At 46.4% G+C, this 16,280-nt stretch overlaps 1 protein-coding gene across 4 annotated transcripts in view; it reads left to right on the top strand.

Annotated features, from left to right (window-relative positions):
* The window catches only part of LOC140411248 (phosphofurin acidic cluster sorting protein 1-like), a 911,105-nt gene that overhangs the window by 567,520 nt on the left and 327,305 nt on the right, over positions 1 to 16,280 (top strand). For all 4 annotated transcript variants that reach the window (XM_072500372.1, XM_072500373.1, XM_072500371.1 and 1 more), the window contains one exon: positions 14,494 to 14,598. In XM_072500372.1, the coding sequence (XP_072356473.1) occupies positions 14,494 to 14,598 (105 nt within the window). The remainder of the gene's footprint in view (positions 1 to 14,493; positions 14,599 to 16,280) is intronic.

The raw sequence follows: 16,280 nt of genomic DNA, 5'->3' as shown, positions 1-16,280 counted from the left end.
TAGCTGGGGCCTTAACAGATATCTTCACATACTCTTTGACCACAAGCGAGGTTCCAGAGGACTGGGGAATAGCCACTGTTGTTCCCTTGTTCAAGAAAGGAAGCAGGGATGATCCAGCAAATTATAGGCCGGTGAGCCTGACATCAGTGGTGGGGAAGCTTTTGGAAAAGATAGTTAGTGACAGGCAGCATGGTTTTGTACAGGGAAGGTCATGTCTCATCAACTTGATTGAGTTTTTTGAAGAGGTGACAAAAGAAAATTGATGAGGGAAGGGCTGTGGATGTAGTTTATATGGACTTTAGTAAGACGTTTGAGAAGGTGCCACATGGCAGACTGGTACAAAAACTAAAACCACATGGGATTCGGGATGGGCTAGCTAGATGGATACAGAGCTGGCTTGGTTATTGAAGCAGAGGGCAATGGTGGAAGGGTGTTTTTCTGAATGAAGATCTGTAGCTAGTGGTGTTCCGCAGCGATCAGTGCTGGGACCTCTGTTGCTTGTAGTATATATAAATAATCTGGAGGAAAATAATAATAATCTTTATTATTGTCGCAAGTAGGCTTACATTAACACTGCAATAAAGTTACTGCGAAAAGCCCCTAGTCGCCACATTCCGGCGCCTGTTCAGGTCACAGAGGGAGAATTCAGAATGTCCAATCCACCTAACAGCACGTCTTTCGGGACTTGTGGGAGGAAACCGGAGCACCCGGAGGAAACCCACGCAGACACGGGGAGAACGTGCAGACTCTGCACAGACAGTGACCCAAGCCGGGAATTGAACCTGGGACCATGGCGCTGTGAAGCAACAGTGCTAACCACTGTGCTACCGTGCCACCAATATGTGGATGGTCTGATTAGTTTGCGGATGACACGAAGATTGGCAGAGTTGCTGATAGTGCCGAGGATTAAATAGAGGATACATAGAAACAGAAAACAATAGGAGCAGGGGGAGGCCATTCTGCCCTTCGAGTCCGCTCCGCCATTCATTACCACCATTGGGGCCCCCTCCCACTCCAACAGCTCCTTATATAACTCCGAGACCAAGGTCTTTTTTAGGATGGTAGCCGGTGACTAGTGGTGTGTCTCAGGGGTCTGTGCTGGGACCACAACTTTTCACAATATACATTAATGATCTGGAAGAAGGAACTGAAGGCTCTTTTCCTAAGTTGGGAGATGATACAAAAATCTGTCGAGGGACAGGTAGTATTGAGGAAGCAAGGGGGCTGCAGAAGGATTTGGACAAGCTAGGAGAGTGGGCAATGAAGTGGCAAATGAAATACAATCTGGAAAAGTGTGAGGTTATGCATTTTGGAAGGGGGAATCTAGGCACAGACTATTTTCTAAATGGGGAAATGCTTCGGAAAGCAGAAGCACAAAGGGACTTGGGAGTCCTTGTTCACGATTCTCTTAAGGTTAACGTGCAGGTTCAGTCGGCAGTTAGGAAGGCAAATGCAATGTTAGCATTCATGTCGAGAGGGCTAGAATACAAGACCAGGGATGTACTTCTGAGGCTGCATAAGGCTCTGGTCAGACCCCATTTGGAGTATTGTGAGCAGTTTTGGGCCCTGTATCTAAGGAAGGATGTGCTGGCCTTGGAAAGGGTCCAGAGGAGATTCACAGGAACGATCCCTGGAATGAAGAGCTTGTCGTATGAGGAACGGTTGAGGACTCTGGGTCGGTACTCGTTGGAGTTTAGAAATATGAAGGGAGATCTTATTGAAACTTACAGGATACTGCGAGGCCGGGATAGAGTGGACGTGGAGAGAATGTTTCCACTTGTCGTAAAAACTAGAAGCAGAGGACATCATCTCAGAATAACGGGACAATCCTTTAAAACAGAGATGAGGAGGAATCTCTTCAGCCAGAGGGTGGTGAATCTGTGGAACGCTTTGCCGCTGAAGCCTGTGGAGGCCAAATCTCAGAGTGTCTTTAAGACAGAGATCAGCCATGATTGAATGGTGGAGCAGACCCAATGGGGCAAGTGGCCTAATTCTGCTCCTATGTCTTATGGTCGTATGGACCATAGAATGGCAGATTCTTCATGAAGGTGGAGAGGGACACAGTTAAGTCTGAGACTAGGGTCCTGAACTTAAAGAAAGCTAATGTTGATGGTATGTGATGTGCATTGGGTAGGATAAGCTGGCAAAGGATACTTAAGGATACAGATTCAAAAACAGCTTCCTCTCTGCTGTTACCAGACTCCTAAAAGACCCTCTTATGGACTGATGGTCTTATGGACTGATCTGATCTCTTCACACATCTTCCCTACTGAGTAGTACTCCACTCCTGTATGCTTCATCCAATGCCTGTATCTGTATTTACATTGTGTATTTTATGTTTGCCCTATTATGTATTTTCTTTTCACGTACGGAATGATCTGTTTGAGCTGCACGCAGAACAATACTTTTCACTGCACCTCGGTACAAGAGCAATAAACCCATCCAATCCAATCCAATTAAGAAACTGCATGCAATACCTCCACGTTTGCAGATGACACTAAGCTGGGGGCAGTGTGTGCTGTGAGGAGGATGCAAAGAGGCTGCAGGGTGAGTTGGACAGGCTGGCTGAGTGGGAGAATATTTGGAAAATGCAATATAATGTGGGTAAGTGTGAGGTTATCCACTTTGGTGGGAAAAACAGGAAGGCAGGTTATTACCTGAATGGTGGCAGTTTAGGAAAAGGGGAAGTGTAACGAGACCTGGGTGTGATGGTGGAACAGTCACTGAAGGTTGGCAGACATTGAAAGAACACAAGGATGAACTTCAACAATTGTACTTCCCTGTCTGGCACAAGAGTAAGACGGGGAAGGTGGCTCAACCATGGCTAACAAGGGAATTCAGGGAGAGTGGTAAAGCCAAAAAGGAAGCATATAAATTGGCCGGAAAAATCAGCAAGCCTGAGGACTGGGAGAAATTTAAAATTCAGCAGAGGAGGACAAAGGCTTTAATTTGGAAAGGGAAAATATAATACAAGAGTGAGCTTGCAGAAAACATAAAAACTGACTGCAAAACCTTCTATAAATATGTGAAGAGAAAAAGACTGGTGAAGACAAATGTAGGTCCCTTACAGTTAGAATCAGGTAAATTCATAATGGGCAACAAAGAGATGGCAGACCAGTTGAGTTACTTTGGATCTGGCTTCACGAAGGAGAACACAAATAACCTCCTGGAAATGCCAGGAGACAGAGGGTCTGGCATGAAGGAGAAACTGAAGGAAATCCTTATTAGTCAGGAAATTGTTCTGGCGAAATTGATGGGATTAAAACCCGATAAGTCCCCAGGGCCTGATGCTCTGCACCCCAGAGTACTTAAGGAAGTGGCCCTAGAAATAGTGGATGCATGGGTGATCATTTTCCAGCATTCTATAGACTCTGGAAGAGTTCCAATGGATTGGAGGGCAGCTAATGTAACCCCACTTTTTAAAAATGAATGGAGAGAGAAAACGGGGAATTATAGACCGGTTAGCCTGACATCAGTGGTGGGGAAAGTGCTGGAGTCAATTATCAAGGATGAAATAACTGAGCATTTGGAAAACAGGGACAGGATTGATCCAAGTCAGCATGGATTCACTAAAGGAAAATCACCTTTGACAAACCTTCTGGAACCTTTTGAGGATGTGACCAGTAGAGTGGACAAGGGTGAACTAGTGGATGTTGTGTATCTGGACTTTCAAAAGGCTTTTGACAAGGCCCCGCACATGAGATTAGTGAGCAAAATTAAAGCTCAAGATATTGGGGCTAATGCATTGATGTGGATAGAGAACTGGTTGGTAGACAGGAAGCAGAGAGTGGAAATAAATGGGTCCTTTTCAGAGTGGCAGGCAGCGACTAGTGGGGTACCGCAGGGTTCAGTGCTGGGACCCCAGCTGTTCACAATATACATGAATGATTTGAACAAAGAACAAAGAAAAGTATTTCTTCGTCAGCTACGTCATCTTCTTCACAGCCTTCAACACGTCATTGATGACGATGAACATCTTGCCAAGGTCATCCCCACACCCCCACTACTTGCCTTCAAACAACCGCGCAACCTCAAATGAACCATTGTTTGCAGCAAACTACCCAGTCTTCAGAACAGTGACCACGACACCACACAACCCTGTCATGGCAATCTCTGCAAGACGTGCCAGATCATCGACATGGATACCACCATTACACGTGAGACACCACCCACCAGGTACGCGGTACATACTCGTGCGACTCGGCCAACGTTGTCTACCTCATACGCTGCAGGAAAGGATGTCCCGAAGCGCGGTACATTGGCGAGACCATGCAGACGCTGCGACAACGAATGAACGGACATCGCGCAACAATCACCAGGCAGGAATGTTCCCTTCCAGTCGGGAACACTTCAGCAGTCAAGGGCATTCAACCTCTGATCTCCGGGCAAGCGTTCTCCAAGGCGGCCTTCAGGACGCGCGACAACGCAGAATCGCCGAGCAGAAACTTATAGCCTCAACCGGGACCTGGGATTCATGTCGCATTACATTCATCCCCCACCATCTGGCCTGCAAAATCCTACCAACTGTCCTGGCTTGGTACAATTCACACCTCTTTAACCTGGGGTTACCCCATCTCTGGATCTGTAAAGATTTAATCACCTGCTAATGGTCGCATTCCAAGAATTGTCTGGCATCTTTGAATTTGTCTATATATGTGTTTCTGGCACATACCTCTTCATTCACCCGAGGAAGGAGCAGCGCTCCGAAAGCTAGTGACATCGAAACAAACCTGTTTGACTTTAACCTGGTGTTGTAAGACTTCGTACAAAGAAAAGTACAGCACAGGAACAGGCCCTTCGGCCCTCCAAGCCCGTGCCAACCATGCTTCATTTGGATGAAGGAATTGCAATATCTCCAAATCTGCGGATGACACTAAGCTGGGGGCAGTGTGTGCTGTGAGGAGGATGCAAAGAGGCTGCAGGGTGAGTTGGACAGGCTGGCTGAGTGGGAAAATATTTGGAAAATGCAATATAATGTGGGTAAGTGTGAGGTTATCCACTTTGGTGGCAAAATCAGGAAGGCAGGTTATTATCTGAGTGGTGGCAGTTTAGGAAAAGTGGAAGGGGAATGGGACCTGGGTGGCTTGGTGGAACAGTCGCTGAAGGTACAGCAGGCGGTGAGGATAGCTAATGGGGTGCTGGCCTTCATAGCGAGAGAATTTGAGTATAGGAGTAGGGATGTCTTGCTGCAGTTATACAGGGCCTTGGTGAGGCCACACCTGGAGTATTGGGTGCAGTTTTCGTCTCCTAGTTAGAGGAAGGCCATGCTTGCTATTGAGGGTGTCCAGCGAAGGTTCACCAGACTAATTCCCGTGATGGCAGGACTGACATATAAAGAAAGACTGGATTGACTGGGCTTGTACTCACTGGAGTTTAGAAGAATGAGAGGGGATCTCATAGAAACACATAAAATCCTGATGGGACTGGATAGGCTGGATGCAGGAAGAATGTTGGAGATGTACAGAACTAGGGGTCACAGCCGAAGAATAAGGGGTAAACCATTCAGGACCGAGATGAGCAAGAGGGAACTGGACATGTCCGTTGCGACTAAAGGGATTAAGGGGTATGGAGAGAAAGCGGGAGTGGGATACTGAATTTGCACGATCAGCCAGGATCATATTGAATGGTGGTGTAGCCTCGACGGGCCGATTGGCTTACTCTTGCACCTATTTTCTACATTTCAATGTTTAGACATTCCGCGCAACTCCACGTGCTTTAACTTTACATATTAATCTGCTATATGAGATCTTGTCGAAAGCCTTCTGAAAGTCTAAATAAACCACATTCACCGGTTCTCCCTGATCAACTCTATTACAAAAGAACAAAGAACAAAGAAATGTACAGCACAGGAACAGGCCCTTCGGCCCTCCAAGCCCGTGCCGACCATACTGCCCGACTAAACTACAATCTTCTACACTTCCTGGGTCCGTATCCTTCTATTCCCATCCTATTCATATATTTGTCAAGATGCCCCTTAAATGTCCCTATCGTCCCTGCCTCCACTACCTCCTCCGGTAGTGAGTTCCAGGCACCCACTACCCTCTGCGTAAAAAACTTGCCTCGTACATCTACTCTAAACTTTGCCCCTCTCACCTTAAACCTATGCCCCCCAAGTAATTGACCCCTCTACCCTGGGGAAAAGCCTCTGACTATCCACTCTGTCTATGCCCCTCATAATTTTGTATACCTCTATCAGGTCGCCCCTCAACCTCCTTCGTTCCAGTGAGAACAAACCGAGTTTATTCAATCGCTCCTCATAGCTTATGCCCTCCATACCAGGCAACATTCTGGTAAATCTCTTCTGCACCCTCTCTAAAGCCTCCACATCCTTCTGGTAGTGTGGCGACCAGAATTGAACACTATACTCCAAGTGTGGCCTAACTAAGGTTCTATACAGCTGCAACATGACTTGCCAATTCTTATACTCAATGCCCCGGCCAATGAAGGCAAGCATGCCGTATGCCTTCTTGACTACCTTCTCCACCTGTGTAGCCCCTTTCAGTGATCTGTGGACCTGTACTCCTAGATCTCTTTGACTTTCAATACTCTTGAGGGTTCTACCATTCACTGTATATTCCCTACCTGCATTAGCCCTTCCAAAATGCATTACCTCACATTTGTCCAGGTTAAACTCCATCTGCCATCTCTCCGCCCAAGTCTCCAGACAATCTAAATCCTGCTGTATCCTCAGACAGTCCTCATCGCTATCCGCAATTCCACCAACCTTTGTGTCGTCTGCAAACTTACTAATCAGACCAGTTACATTTTCCTCCAAATCATTTATATATATTGAAGTTACATCTTCAAAGAATTCTGGTAGAATTGTCAAGCATGATTTCCCTTTTGTAAATCCGTGCTGACTTTGTCTGATTACACCACTGCTTTCCAAATGCTGTGCTATCAAATCCTGATAACTGACTCCAGCAACTTCCCTACTACCGACGTTAGGCTCATTGGTCTATAGTTCCCTGTTTTCTCTCTACCTCCCTTTTTGAACAGCGGGGTTACTTTCGCGACCCTCCAATCTGTAAGAACCATTCCAGCGTCCAAGGAAAATGACCACCTATCTACTATTTTTAGGGCCACTTCTTTAAGTACTCTAGGATAAAGATTATCAGGCCCTGGAAATTTATCCACCTTCAATCCCATTAATTTCCCCAAAACCATTTCTTTAAATACTAATTTCCTTCAGCTCCTCACTGAAACTTGCGTTTCTCAGAACTTCCGGTACATTATTCATGTCTTCCTTTGTGAAGACAGAAGCAAAGTAGGAATTTAGTTCCTCAGCCATTTCTTTGTTCCCTGTTCTGAACTCCCCCGTTTCTGACTGTAAAGGGCCTACATTAGTTTTCTCAATCTTTTTCACTTTACATGCCTATAGAAACTTTTACAGTCAGTTTTTATGTTCCCCGCTAGTTTACGTTCAAATTGTATTTTCCCTTCTTAATCAATTCCTTGGTCTGCCTTTGCTGAATTTTAAACTGTTCCCAATCCTCGGGTCGATTGCTTTTTCTTGCTAATTTGTATGCCTCTTCTTTGAATCTAACACTATCTCTAATTTCCCTTCTAAGCCATGGTTTGGCCACAGTTCCCTTTCTACTCTTGCATCAAATAGGAATAAACAGCTTTTGGAGTTCACCTATTCATTCCTTGAATGCTGCCATTGTCTGTCCGCTGTCCTTCCTTTCAGTAATGTTTCCCAGTCAATGTTCAGTTCCTCTCATAATGAAGGAGAACATTCTATTAACCTGAATTAACTTTTTGTGACTCATGCACTAGAACACCCAGATCCCTCTGCACCTCACAATTCTGCAGCTAGTCTCCATTTCAGTCAAAATGATACTCTTCCTATCGATGTGAAAAACTTCACATTTTCACACATTATATTCCACCTGCCAGATTGTTGCCCACTCACTCAACCTACCGATATACTTCTGCAACCTCCTTATATCCTCTTCACAACATATTTTCTTATTTATCCTTGTGCCTTTTGCAAATTTAGCTACCCTCATCCGAGTCATTGATGTAAATTGTGACCCCTGCAGGACTCCACTCCTTCCATCCAGCCAATCAGGAAAAGACCCACTTATGCATTCCTTAAAGTTAATCTGCGGGATCTGGGCCTCGTTGGCTAGGCTTAACATTTATTATCCATCCCCAATTGACCTTGAGAGGGTGTGGTGAGTTGCCTTCTTGAACCGCTGCAGTCCTTAAGGTGTAGGTGACCAAGCACATGGATGAAGGTAAAGCAGTGGATGTAGTGTACATGGATTTTAGTAAGGCATTTGATAAGGTTCCCCATGGTAGGCTTATGCAGAAAGTAAGAAGGCATGGGATAGTGGGAAATTTGGCCAGTTGGATAACCAACTGGCTAACCAACCAGCATGGGGGCAGCACGGTAGCATCGTAGATAGCACAATTGCTTCACAGCTCCAGGGTCCCAGGTTCGATTCCGGCTTGGGTCACTGTCTGTGCGGAGTCTGCACATCCTCCCCGTGTGTGCGTGGGTTTCCTCCGGGTGCTCCGGTTTCTTCCCACAGTCCAAAGATGTGCAGGTTAGGTGGATTGGCCATGATAAATTGCCCTTAGTGTCCAAAATTGCCCTTAGTGTTGAGTGGGGTTACTGGGTTATGGGTATAGGGTGGAGGTGTTGACCTTGGGTACTCTTTCCAAGAGCCGGTACAGACTCGATGGGCCGAATGGCCTCCTTCTGCACTGTAAATTATATGATATAACCGAGAGAAGTCAGAGAGTGGTGGTGGATGGCAAATATTTCCACTGGAGCCCAGTTACCAGTGGCGTAGGGATCAGGGGCATCATTCTCCGCCGGCGGGAGTCTCCGTTTTGCCGGCGCCCAGGGATTTCCCGACGGCGTGGGGCTGCCCCACATTGGGAAACCCCATTGACCGGCCGGTGTAACGGAGCATCCCGCCGGCCGGTCGGGGCAGAAATGTGGCGGGGCGGGATGGAGAGTTTCGCTCCAGTTCTGGGGCCTCTGCTGTTTGTGATTTTCATTAATGACTTGGATGAGGGAGTTGAATGAAATGAATTTGAAATGAAAATTGCTTATTGTCACAAGTGGGCTTCAATGAAGTTACTGTGAAAAGCCCCTAGTCGCCACATTCCAGCGACTGTTTGGGGAGGCTGGTACGGGAATTGAACCATGCTGCTGGCCTGCCTTGGTCTGCTTTCAAAGCCAGCGATTTAGCCCAGTGTGCTAAACTAGCCCCTAGTTAAACCCCAGTTGAAGAATGGGTCAGTAAATTTTCAGACGATACAAAGATTGGTGGGATAGTGAGGAGGGCTGTTGGCGGCTGCAAAGAGACATAGATAGGATGCAGAGCTGGGCTGAGAAGTGGCAGATGGAGTTTAACCCTTAAAAGTGTGAAGTTGTCCGTTTTGGAAGGACAAATATGAATGCGGAATACAGGGTTAACGGTAGGGTTCTTGGCAATGTGGAGGAGCATAGATCTTTGAAAGTTGCCACTCAAGTGGATAGAGCTGTGAAGAAGGCCTATGGTGTGCTAACGTTCATTAGCAAAGGGATTGAATTTAAGAGCCGTGAGGTGATGATACTGCTGTACAAAACCTTGGTAAAGCTACATTTGGAGTACTGTGTACAGTTCTGGTCACCTCATTTTAGGAAGGGGCTGGTTTAGCACACTGGGCTAAATCGCTGGCTTTTAAAGCAGACCAATGCAGGCCAGCAGCACGGTTCAATTCTCATACCAGCCTCCCCGAACAGGCGCCGGAATGTGGCGACTAGGGGCTTTTCACAGTAACTTCATTTGAAGCCTACTTGTGACAATAAGTGATTTTCATTTCATTTTTTTCATTTAGGATGTGGAAGCTTTGGAAAAGGTGCAAAGGAGATATACCAGGATGTTGCCTGGAATGGAGAGTAGGTCTTACGAGGAAAGGTTGAGGGTGCTAGGCCTTTTCTCATTAGAACGGAGAGAGATGAGGGGCGACTTGATAGAGGTTTATAAGATGATCAGGGGAATAGATAGAGTAGACAGACAGAGACTTTTTCCCCGGGTGGAACAAACCATTACAAGGGGACATAAATTTAAGGTGAATGATGGAAGATATAGGGGGGATGTCAGAGGTAGATTCTTTACCCAAAGAGTAGTGGGAACATGGAATGCACTGCCTGGGGAAGTAGTTGAGTCGGAAACATTAGGGACCTTCAAGTGGCTATTGGATAGGTATATGGATTACGGTAGAATGCTATAGTGTAGATTAATTTGTTCTTAATCTGGGACAAAAGTTTGGCACAACATCGTGGGCCTAAGGGCCTGTTCTGTGCTGTATTTGCTATGTTCTATGTTCTAGGTACACCCACTGTGCTGTTAGGGAGGGAGTTTCAGGATGTTGTCCCAGCGACAGTGAAGGAACGGCGATATATTTCCAAATCAAGTGGTGGTCCCTGCTTCTATACTCTCAACCTCTCGCAGTGAAGGCTAACATACCATTTGCCTTCTTTACCACCTGCTGCACCTGCATGCTGACCTTCAGCGACCGGTGCACAAGGACACCCAGGTCCCGCTGCACACTGCCCTCTCCAGGTGGTGGTATTTCCAGGTATCTGCTGCTCTTGTCCTTCTAGATGATAGTGGGCGTGGGTTTGGAGGGTGCTGTGTAAGGAACCTTCGTGAATTACTGCATCTTGTAGATGGGACATGCGGCTGCCGCAGTCGCTGGTGGAAGGTTTAAGTGGTTGCGGAAGGGGGAGCAATCAAGCAGGCTGCTTTGTCCTGGATACATAGATACATAGAAGATAGGAGCATGAGAAGGCCTTTTGGCCCTTTGAGCCTGCTCCGCCATTCATCTCGATCATAGCTGATCATCGAACTCGATAGCCTAATCCTGCTTTCTCCCCATAGCCTTTGATCCCATTCTCCCCAAGTGTTATATCCAGCCATCTCCTGTGGTAATGAATTCCACAGGCTCACCACTCTTTGGGTGAAGAAATGTCTCCTCATCTCTGTCTGAAATGGATTACCCTGAATCCTCAGACAGTGACCCCTGGTCTTGGACACACCCATCATTGGTAACATCTTCCCTGCATCTACCCTGTCTAGCCCTGTTAGAATTTTATAAGTCTCTATGAGATCCCTCCTCATTCTTCTGAACTCCAGCGAGAACAATCCCAACCTAGTCAATCTCTCCTCATATGACAGTCCCGCCATCCCTGGAATCAGTCTGGTTAACCTTCGCTGCACTCCCTCGAGAGCAAGAACATCCTTCCTCAGAGAAGGAGACCAAAACTGCTCACAATACTCCAAGTGTGGCCTCACCAAGGCCCTGTATAATTGCAGCAACACATCCCTGCTCCTGTACTCGAAACCTCTCGCAATGAAGGCCAACGTACCATTAGCCTTCTTTACCGCCTGCTGCACCTGCAGCTTACCTTCAGCGACTGGTGCACAAGGACACCCAGGTCCCGCTGCACACTCCCCTCTCCCAGTTTACAATCGTTCAGGTAGTAATCTGCCTTCCTGTTTTTGCTTCCAAAGTGAATAACCTCACACTTATCCAAATTATACTGCATCTGCCATTGGTTTGCCCACTCGCCCAACCTGTCCAGATCATGCGTAGGATCCCTCGTCACAGTTCACCCTCCCACCCAACTTGGTATGAGCTGCAAACTTTGAGATGTTACATTTTGTTCCCTCATCTAAATCATTGATATATATTGTGAATAGCTGGGGTCCCAGCACCGATCCCTGTGGTACCCCAGTAGTCACTGCCTGCCAATTTGAAAAGGACCCATTAATCCCTACTCTTTGTTTCCTGGTGTTGAGCTTCTTGAGTGTTGTTGGAGCTACACATATCCAGGCAAGTGGAGAGTATTCCATTACACTCCTGCCTTGAGTCTTGTAGATGGTGGACAGGCTTTGGAGGGTCAGGAGGTGAGTTACTCGCCAGAGGATTCCCAGCCTTTTTACCTGCTCTGGTAGCCGCAGTATTTGTATGGTTTGTCCAGATGAGTTTCTGGTCAAAGGTAACACCCAGGATGTTGATACTCTCTGTTTCCTATTAGCTAGCCAATTTTCTATCCATGCTAGTATGTTACCCCCTGCCACCAAAAGCTTTTATTTTTCACAATGACCTTTGATGTGGTTCCTGATCAAATGCCTCTGTAAATCCAAGTACAGTACGTCTACAAGTTCCCCTTTATCCACAGCACGTTACTCCTTTAAAGACCTCCAATACATTGGTTAAGCACAATTTTCCTTTCATAAAACCACGCTGACTCTCCAGATTACCTCGTGTTTCTCTCAGTGCCCAGCTATAACCCACTTAATGGTCAATTCTAACACCTTCCCCACGACAGATGTCAGGCTAAATAGCCAATAAATTCCTGTTTTCTGCCTCCCTCCCGAGGGATTATACTTGCTCCTTTCCAGTCTAATGGAACATTTCCAGACTCTAGTGCATTTTGGAATATTAACACATCAACTAACACCCTAGGATATAGTCCATCACGACCAGAAACATGTTAGCCTGCAGCTCTATCAGTACCACTTCCCGAGTGATTGTAATTCCACCTTCTGACTTACAGCCCTGAATGGAATATTTGTTGTATCCTCTATAGTGAAGATCGAAACAAAATAGTCATTCATTCTATCCACCATTTCCTTATTATCTACTGTTAACTCCCCATTCTCCGTGGGCCTGAAATGTGACTGATGTCTTACCCGTCCTGTGCTGAATCCTGCGTGGATGTCAGTGTGAATTGCAAACCATTGCTCCACATTTTATAAAGTTCAGAAAAATTTGATTAAATTATTGTGAAATTAAGAACATAAGGATTAGGAGCAGGAGTCGGCCATCTGGCCCCTCGAGCCTGCTCCGCCATTCAATGAGATCATGGCTGATCTTTTGTGGACTCAGCTCCACTTTCCGGCCCGAACACCATAACCCTTAATCCCTTTATTCTTCAAAAAACTATCTATCTTTATCTTAAAAACATTTAATGAAGGAGCCTCTACTGCGTCACTGGGAAAGGAATTCCAGAGATTCACAACCCTTTGGGTGAAGAAGTTCCTCCTAAACTCAGTCCTAAATCTACTTCCCCTTATTTTGAGGCTAGTTCTGCTTTCACCCGCCAGTGGAAACAACCTGCCCGCATCTATCCTATCTATTCCCTTCATAATTTTATATGTTTCTATAAGATCCCCCCTAATCCTTCTAAATTCCAACGAGTACAGTCCCAGTCTACTCAACCTCTCCTCGTAATCCAACCCCTTCAGCTCTGGGATTATCTAGTGAATCTCCTCTGCACACCCTCCACTGCCAGTACGTCCTTTCTCAGGTAAGGAGACCAAAACTGAACACAATACTCCAGGTGTAGCCTCACTAACACCTTGAACAATTGCAGCATAACCTCCCTAGCCTTAAACTCCATCCCTCTAGCAATGAAGGACAAAACTCCATTTGCCTTCTTAATCACCTGTTGCACCTGAAAACCAACTTTTTGCGACTCATGCACTAGCACACCCAGGCCTCTCTGCACAGCAGCATGTTTTAATATTTTATCATTTAAATAATAATCCCTTTTGCTGTTATTCCTACCAAAATGGATAACCTCACATTTGTCAACATTGTATTCCATCTGCCAGACCCTAGCCCATTCACTTAGCCTGTCCAAATCCCTCTACAGACTTCCAGTATCCTCTGCACTTTTTGCTTTACCACTTATCTTAGTGTCGTCTGCAAACTTGGACACATTGCCCTTGGTCCCCAACTCCAAATCATCTATGTAAATTGTGAACAGTTGTGGGCCCAACACTGATCCCTGAGGGACACCACTAGCTACTGATTGCCAACCATTAATCCCCACTCTGTGCTTTCTATTAATTAACCAATCCTCTATCCATGCTACTACTTTCCCCTTAATGCCATGCATCTTTATCTTATGCAGCAACCTTTTGTGTGGCACCTTGTCAAAAGTAGCTTAAAGACATTTTTCATTCATTTCCGAAAACTTTAATTCCACAGCAACTGTGGAAAATGGGATTTGGAATTGCTGATCATCCCTGTTTAGGCTGCAGTGTTTCGAGAGCTGTCCGACCTAACCGGGGCCACTAATGGGTGACACAGGCTGCGTTCTCACACAAGGTCAGTGACAGGGAGAGCTTTTTGATCAAGTTGCTGATACTGGAGGAAGAGCCGTTCTCAATGAAAGGAACAACAATACCAATGGACTGAGTTTCATGTTGCCATGCTCGTCGAGGAGAATTGTGGATGAAGATGACAAGGCATGTGAGCTTTACCACTGTATCCCCTCATTCTCTGGTCCAACAAAGACATTCTCATATTTCCCCCCAAATCGTCACTCAGCATTTTAAGGAGCATTTCTTTTCCAATGTGGGAAGGTCGGACTCAAAATAAAAGTACTTCCTTCCCTTGAATGTATTGTAGGTATATCTCCACATCTGTAGCCAGTCACTGATATCAGGACGCCCTCCTTTGTTTGCTGCTTAGGTCCCTCGGAAATCTGTCTATGACCAACTGAATCAGATCCTGATATCAGACGACCAGCTGCCAGAGAGCATTATCCTGGTGAACACGATGGACTGGCAGGGACAGGTAAGGACAACAGTGGCACACAGAAGATCGCTGGGGGTGACTACAATGTGGAAACTGAGGGTGCTACTCCTGGGTGGGTGAGAGGACTGAGGGAGACCTCATAGCTCATTCAGAGAAAGAGAGAGAGAGCTCATAGCTCATTCAGAGGGAGAGCTCATAGCTCATTCAGAGAGAGAGAGAGAGAGAGGGAGAGCTCATAGCTCATTCAGAGAGAGAGAGAGAGTTAATTCAGAGAGAGAGAGAGAGCTCATTGAGAGAGAGAGAGAGGGGGGGGGGAGAGCTCATAGCTCATTCAGAGAGAGAGAGAGAGTTAATTCAGAGAGAGAGAGAGAGCTCATTGAGAGAGAGAGAGGGGGGGGGGGGGAGAGCTCATAGCTCATTCAGAGAGAGAGAGAGAGAGAGGGAGAGCTCATAGCTCATTCAGAGAGAGAGAGAGAGTTAATTCAGAGAGAGAGAGAGAGCTCATTGAGAGAGAGAGAGAGGGGGGGGGAGAGCTCATAGCTCATTCAGAGAGAGAGAGGTGTTGTGTTATTCACCCTGGGGTAACACGGACTGCAACTGGATGCAGTTGCACTTGAAAGTAGACTACAAACTGTGATGTTGGTTCAATACAATTTATTGAACTTGTTAAGCAGTGCACACAGTTCGCTATGGGTTTGACAATCTAAGTGTGCTAACTATAACTAACTAGACCAGACTAGCTCTGAGCCACGTGCAGAAGGTGCTAACTGATATATACACCCTGACTGTCACTGCAGTTGTCACCAGTGGAGAGAGGCAGAGTGTTGATGCCTTGTGTGTTTTATAGTGGGAGCCCACCCTCTAGTGTTCTGCCTGGTGATTGGTTGTGTTCTGTCCTGTGTGTTGATTGGCTGTACTGTGTGTCTGTCACTGCCTGTCTGTATCTCATTATGTGCATGAGTGCACATCATGACAAGAGGGAGAGCTCATAGCTCATTCAGAGAGGGAGAGAGCTCATACCTCATTCAGAGAGAGAGATGGAGAGAGAGAGCTCACAGCTCATTCAGAGAGGGAGAGAGAGAGAGCTCATAGCTCATTCAGAGAGAGAGATGGAGAGAGAGAGAGAGCTCACAGCTCATTCAGAGAGAGTGAGGGAGAAGGTCCAGGGAAACTGAGGGAGAGCTCGTTCAGAGAGAGAGAGAGAGAACATCCAGGGAAAGTGAGTGAGAGCTCATTCAGAGAGAGAGAAAGAGAGAGAGCATCCAGGGAAAGTGAGTGAGAGCTCATTCAGAGAGAGAGAGAGAGAGAGAGCATCCTGGGAAAGTGAGTGAGAGCTCATTCAGAGAGAGAGACAGAGAACATCCAGGAAAAGTGAGGGAGAGCACATAAAGAGAGAGAGAGAGAGAAGGTCCAGGGAAAGAGAGGGAGAGCTCATAAAGAGAGAGAGAGAGAGAAGGTCCAGGGAAAGTAAGTGAGAGCTCATTGAGAGAGAGAGAGAAGGTCCAGGGAAAGTGAGGGAGAGCTCGTTCAGAGAGAGAGAGAGATGGTCCAGGGAAAGTGAGGGAGAGCTCGTTCAGAGAGAGAGAGAGAGAAGGTCCAGGGAAAGAGAGGGAGAGCTCATAAAGAGAGAGAGAGAGAGAAGGTCCAGGGAAAGTAAGTGAGAGCTCATTCAGAGAGAGAGAGAGAGAGAAGGTCCAGGGAAAGTGAGGGAGAGCTCGTTC

The sequence above is a fragment of the Scyliorhinus torazame genome, chromosome 4 (genome assembly GCF_047496885.1).
Source record: "Scyliorhinus torazame isolate Kashiwa2021f chromosome 4, sScyTor2.1, whole genome shotgun sequence".
NCBI lineage: Eukaryota > Metazoa > Chordata > Chondrichthyes > Carcharhiniformes > Scyliorhinidae > Scyliorhinus > Scyliorhinus torazame.
Note: the sequence above shows the minus strand (reverse complement) of the source record. Positions and strands in the feature narration are given on the sequence as shown.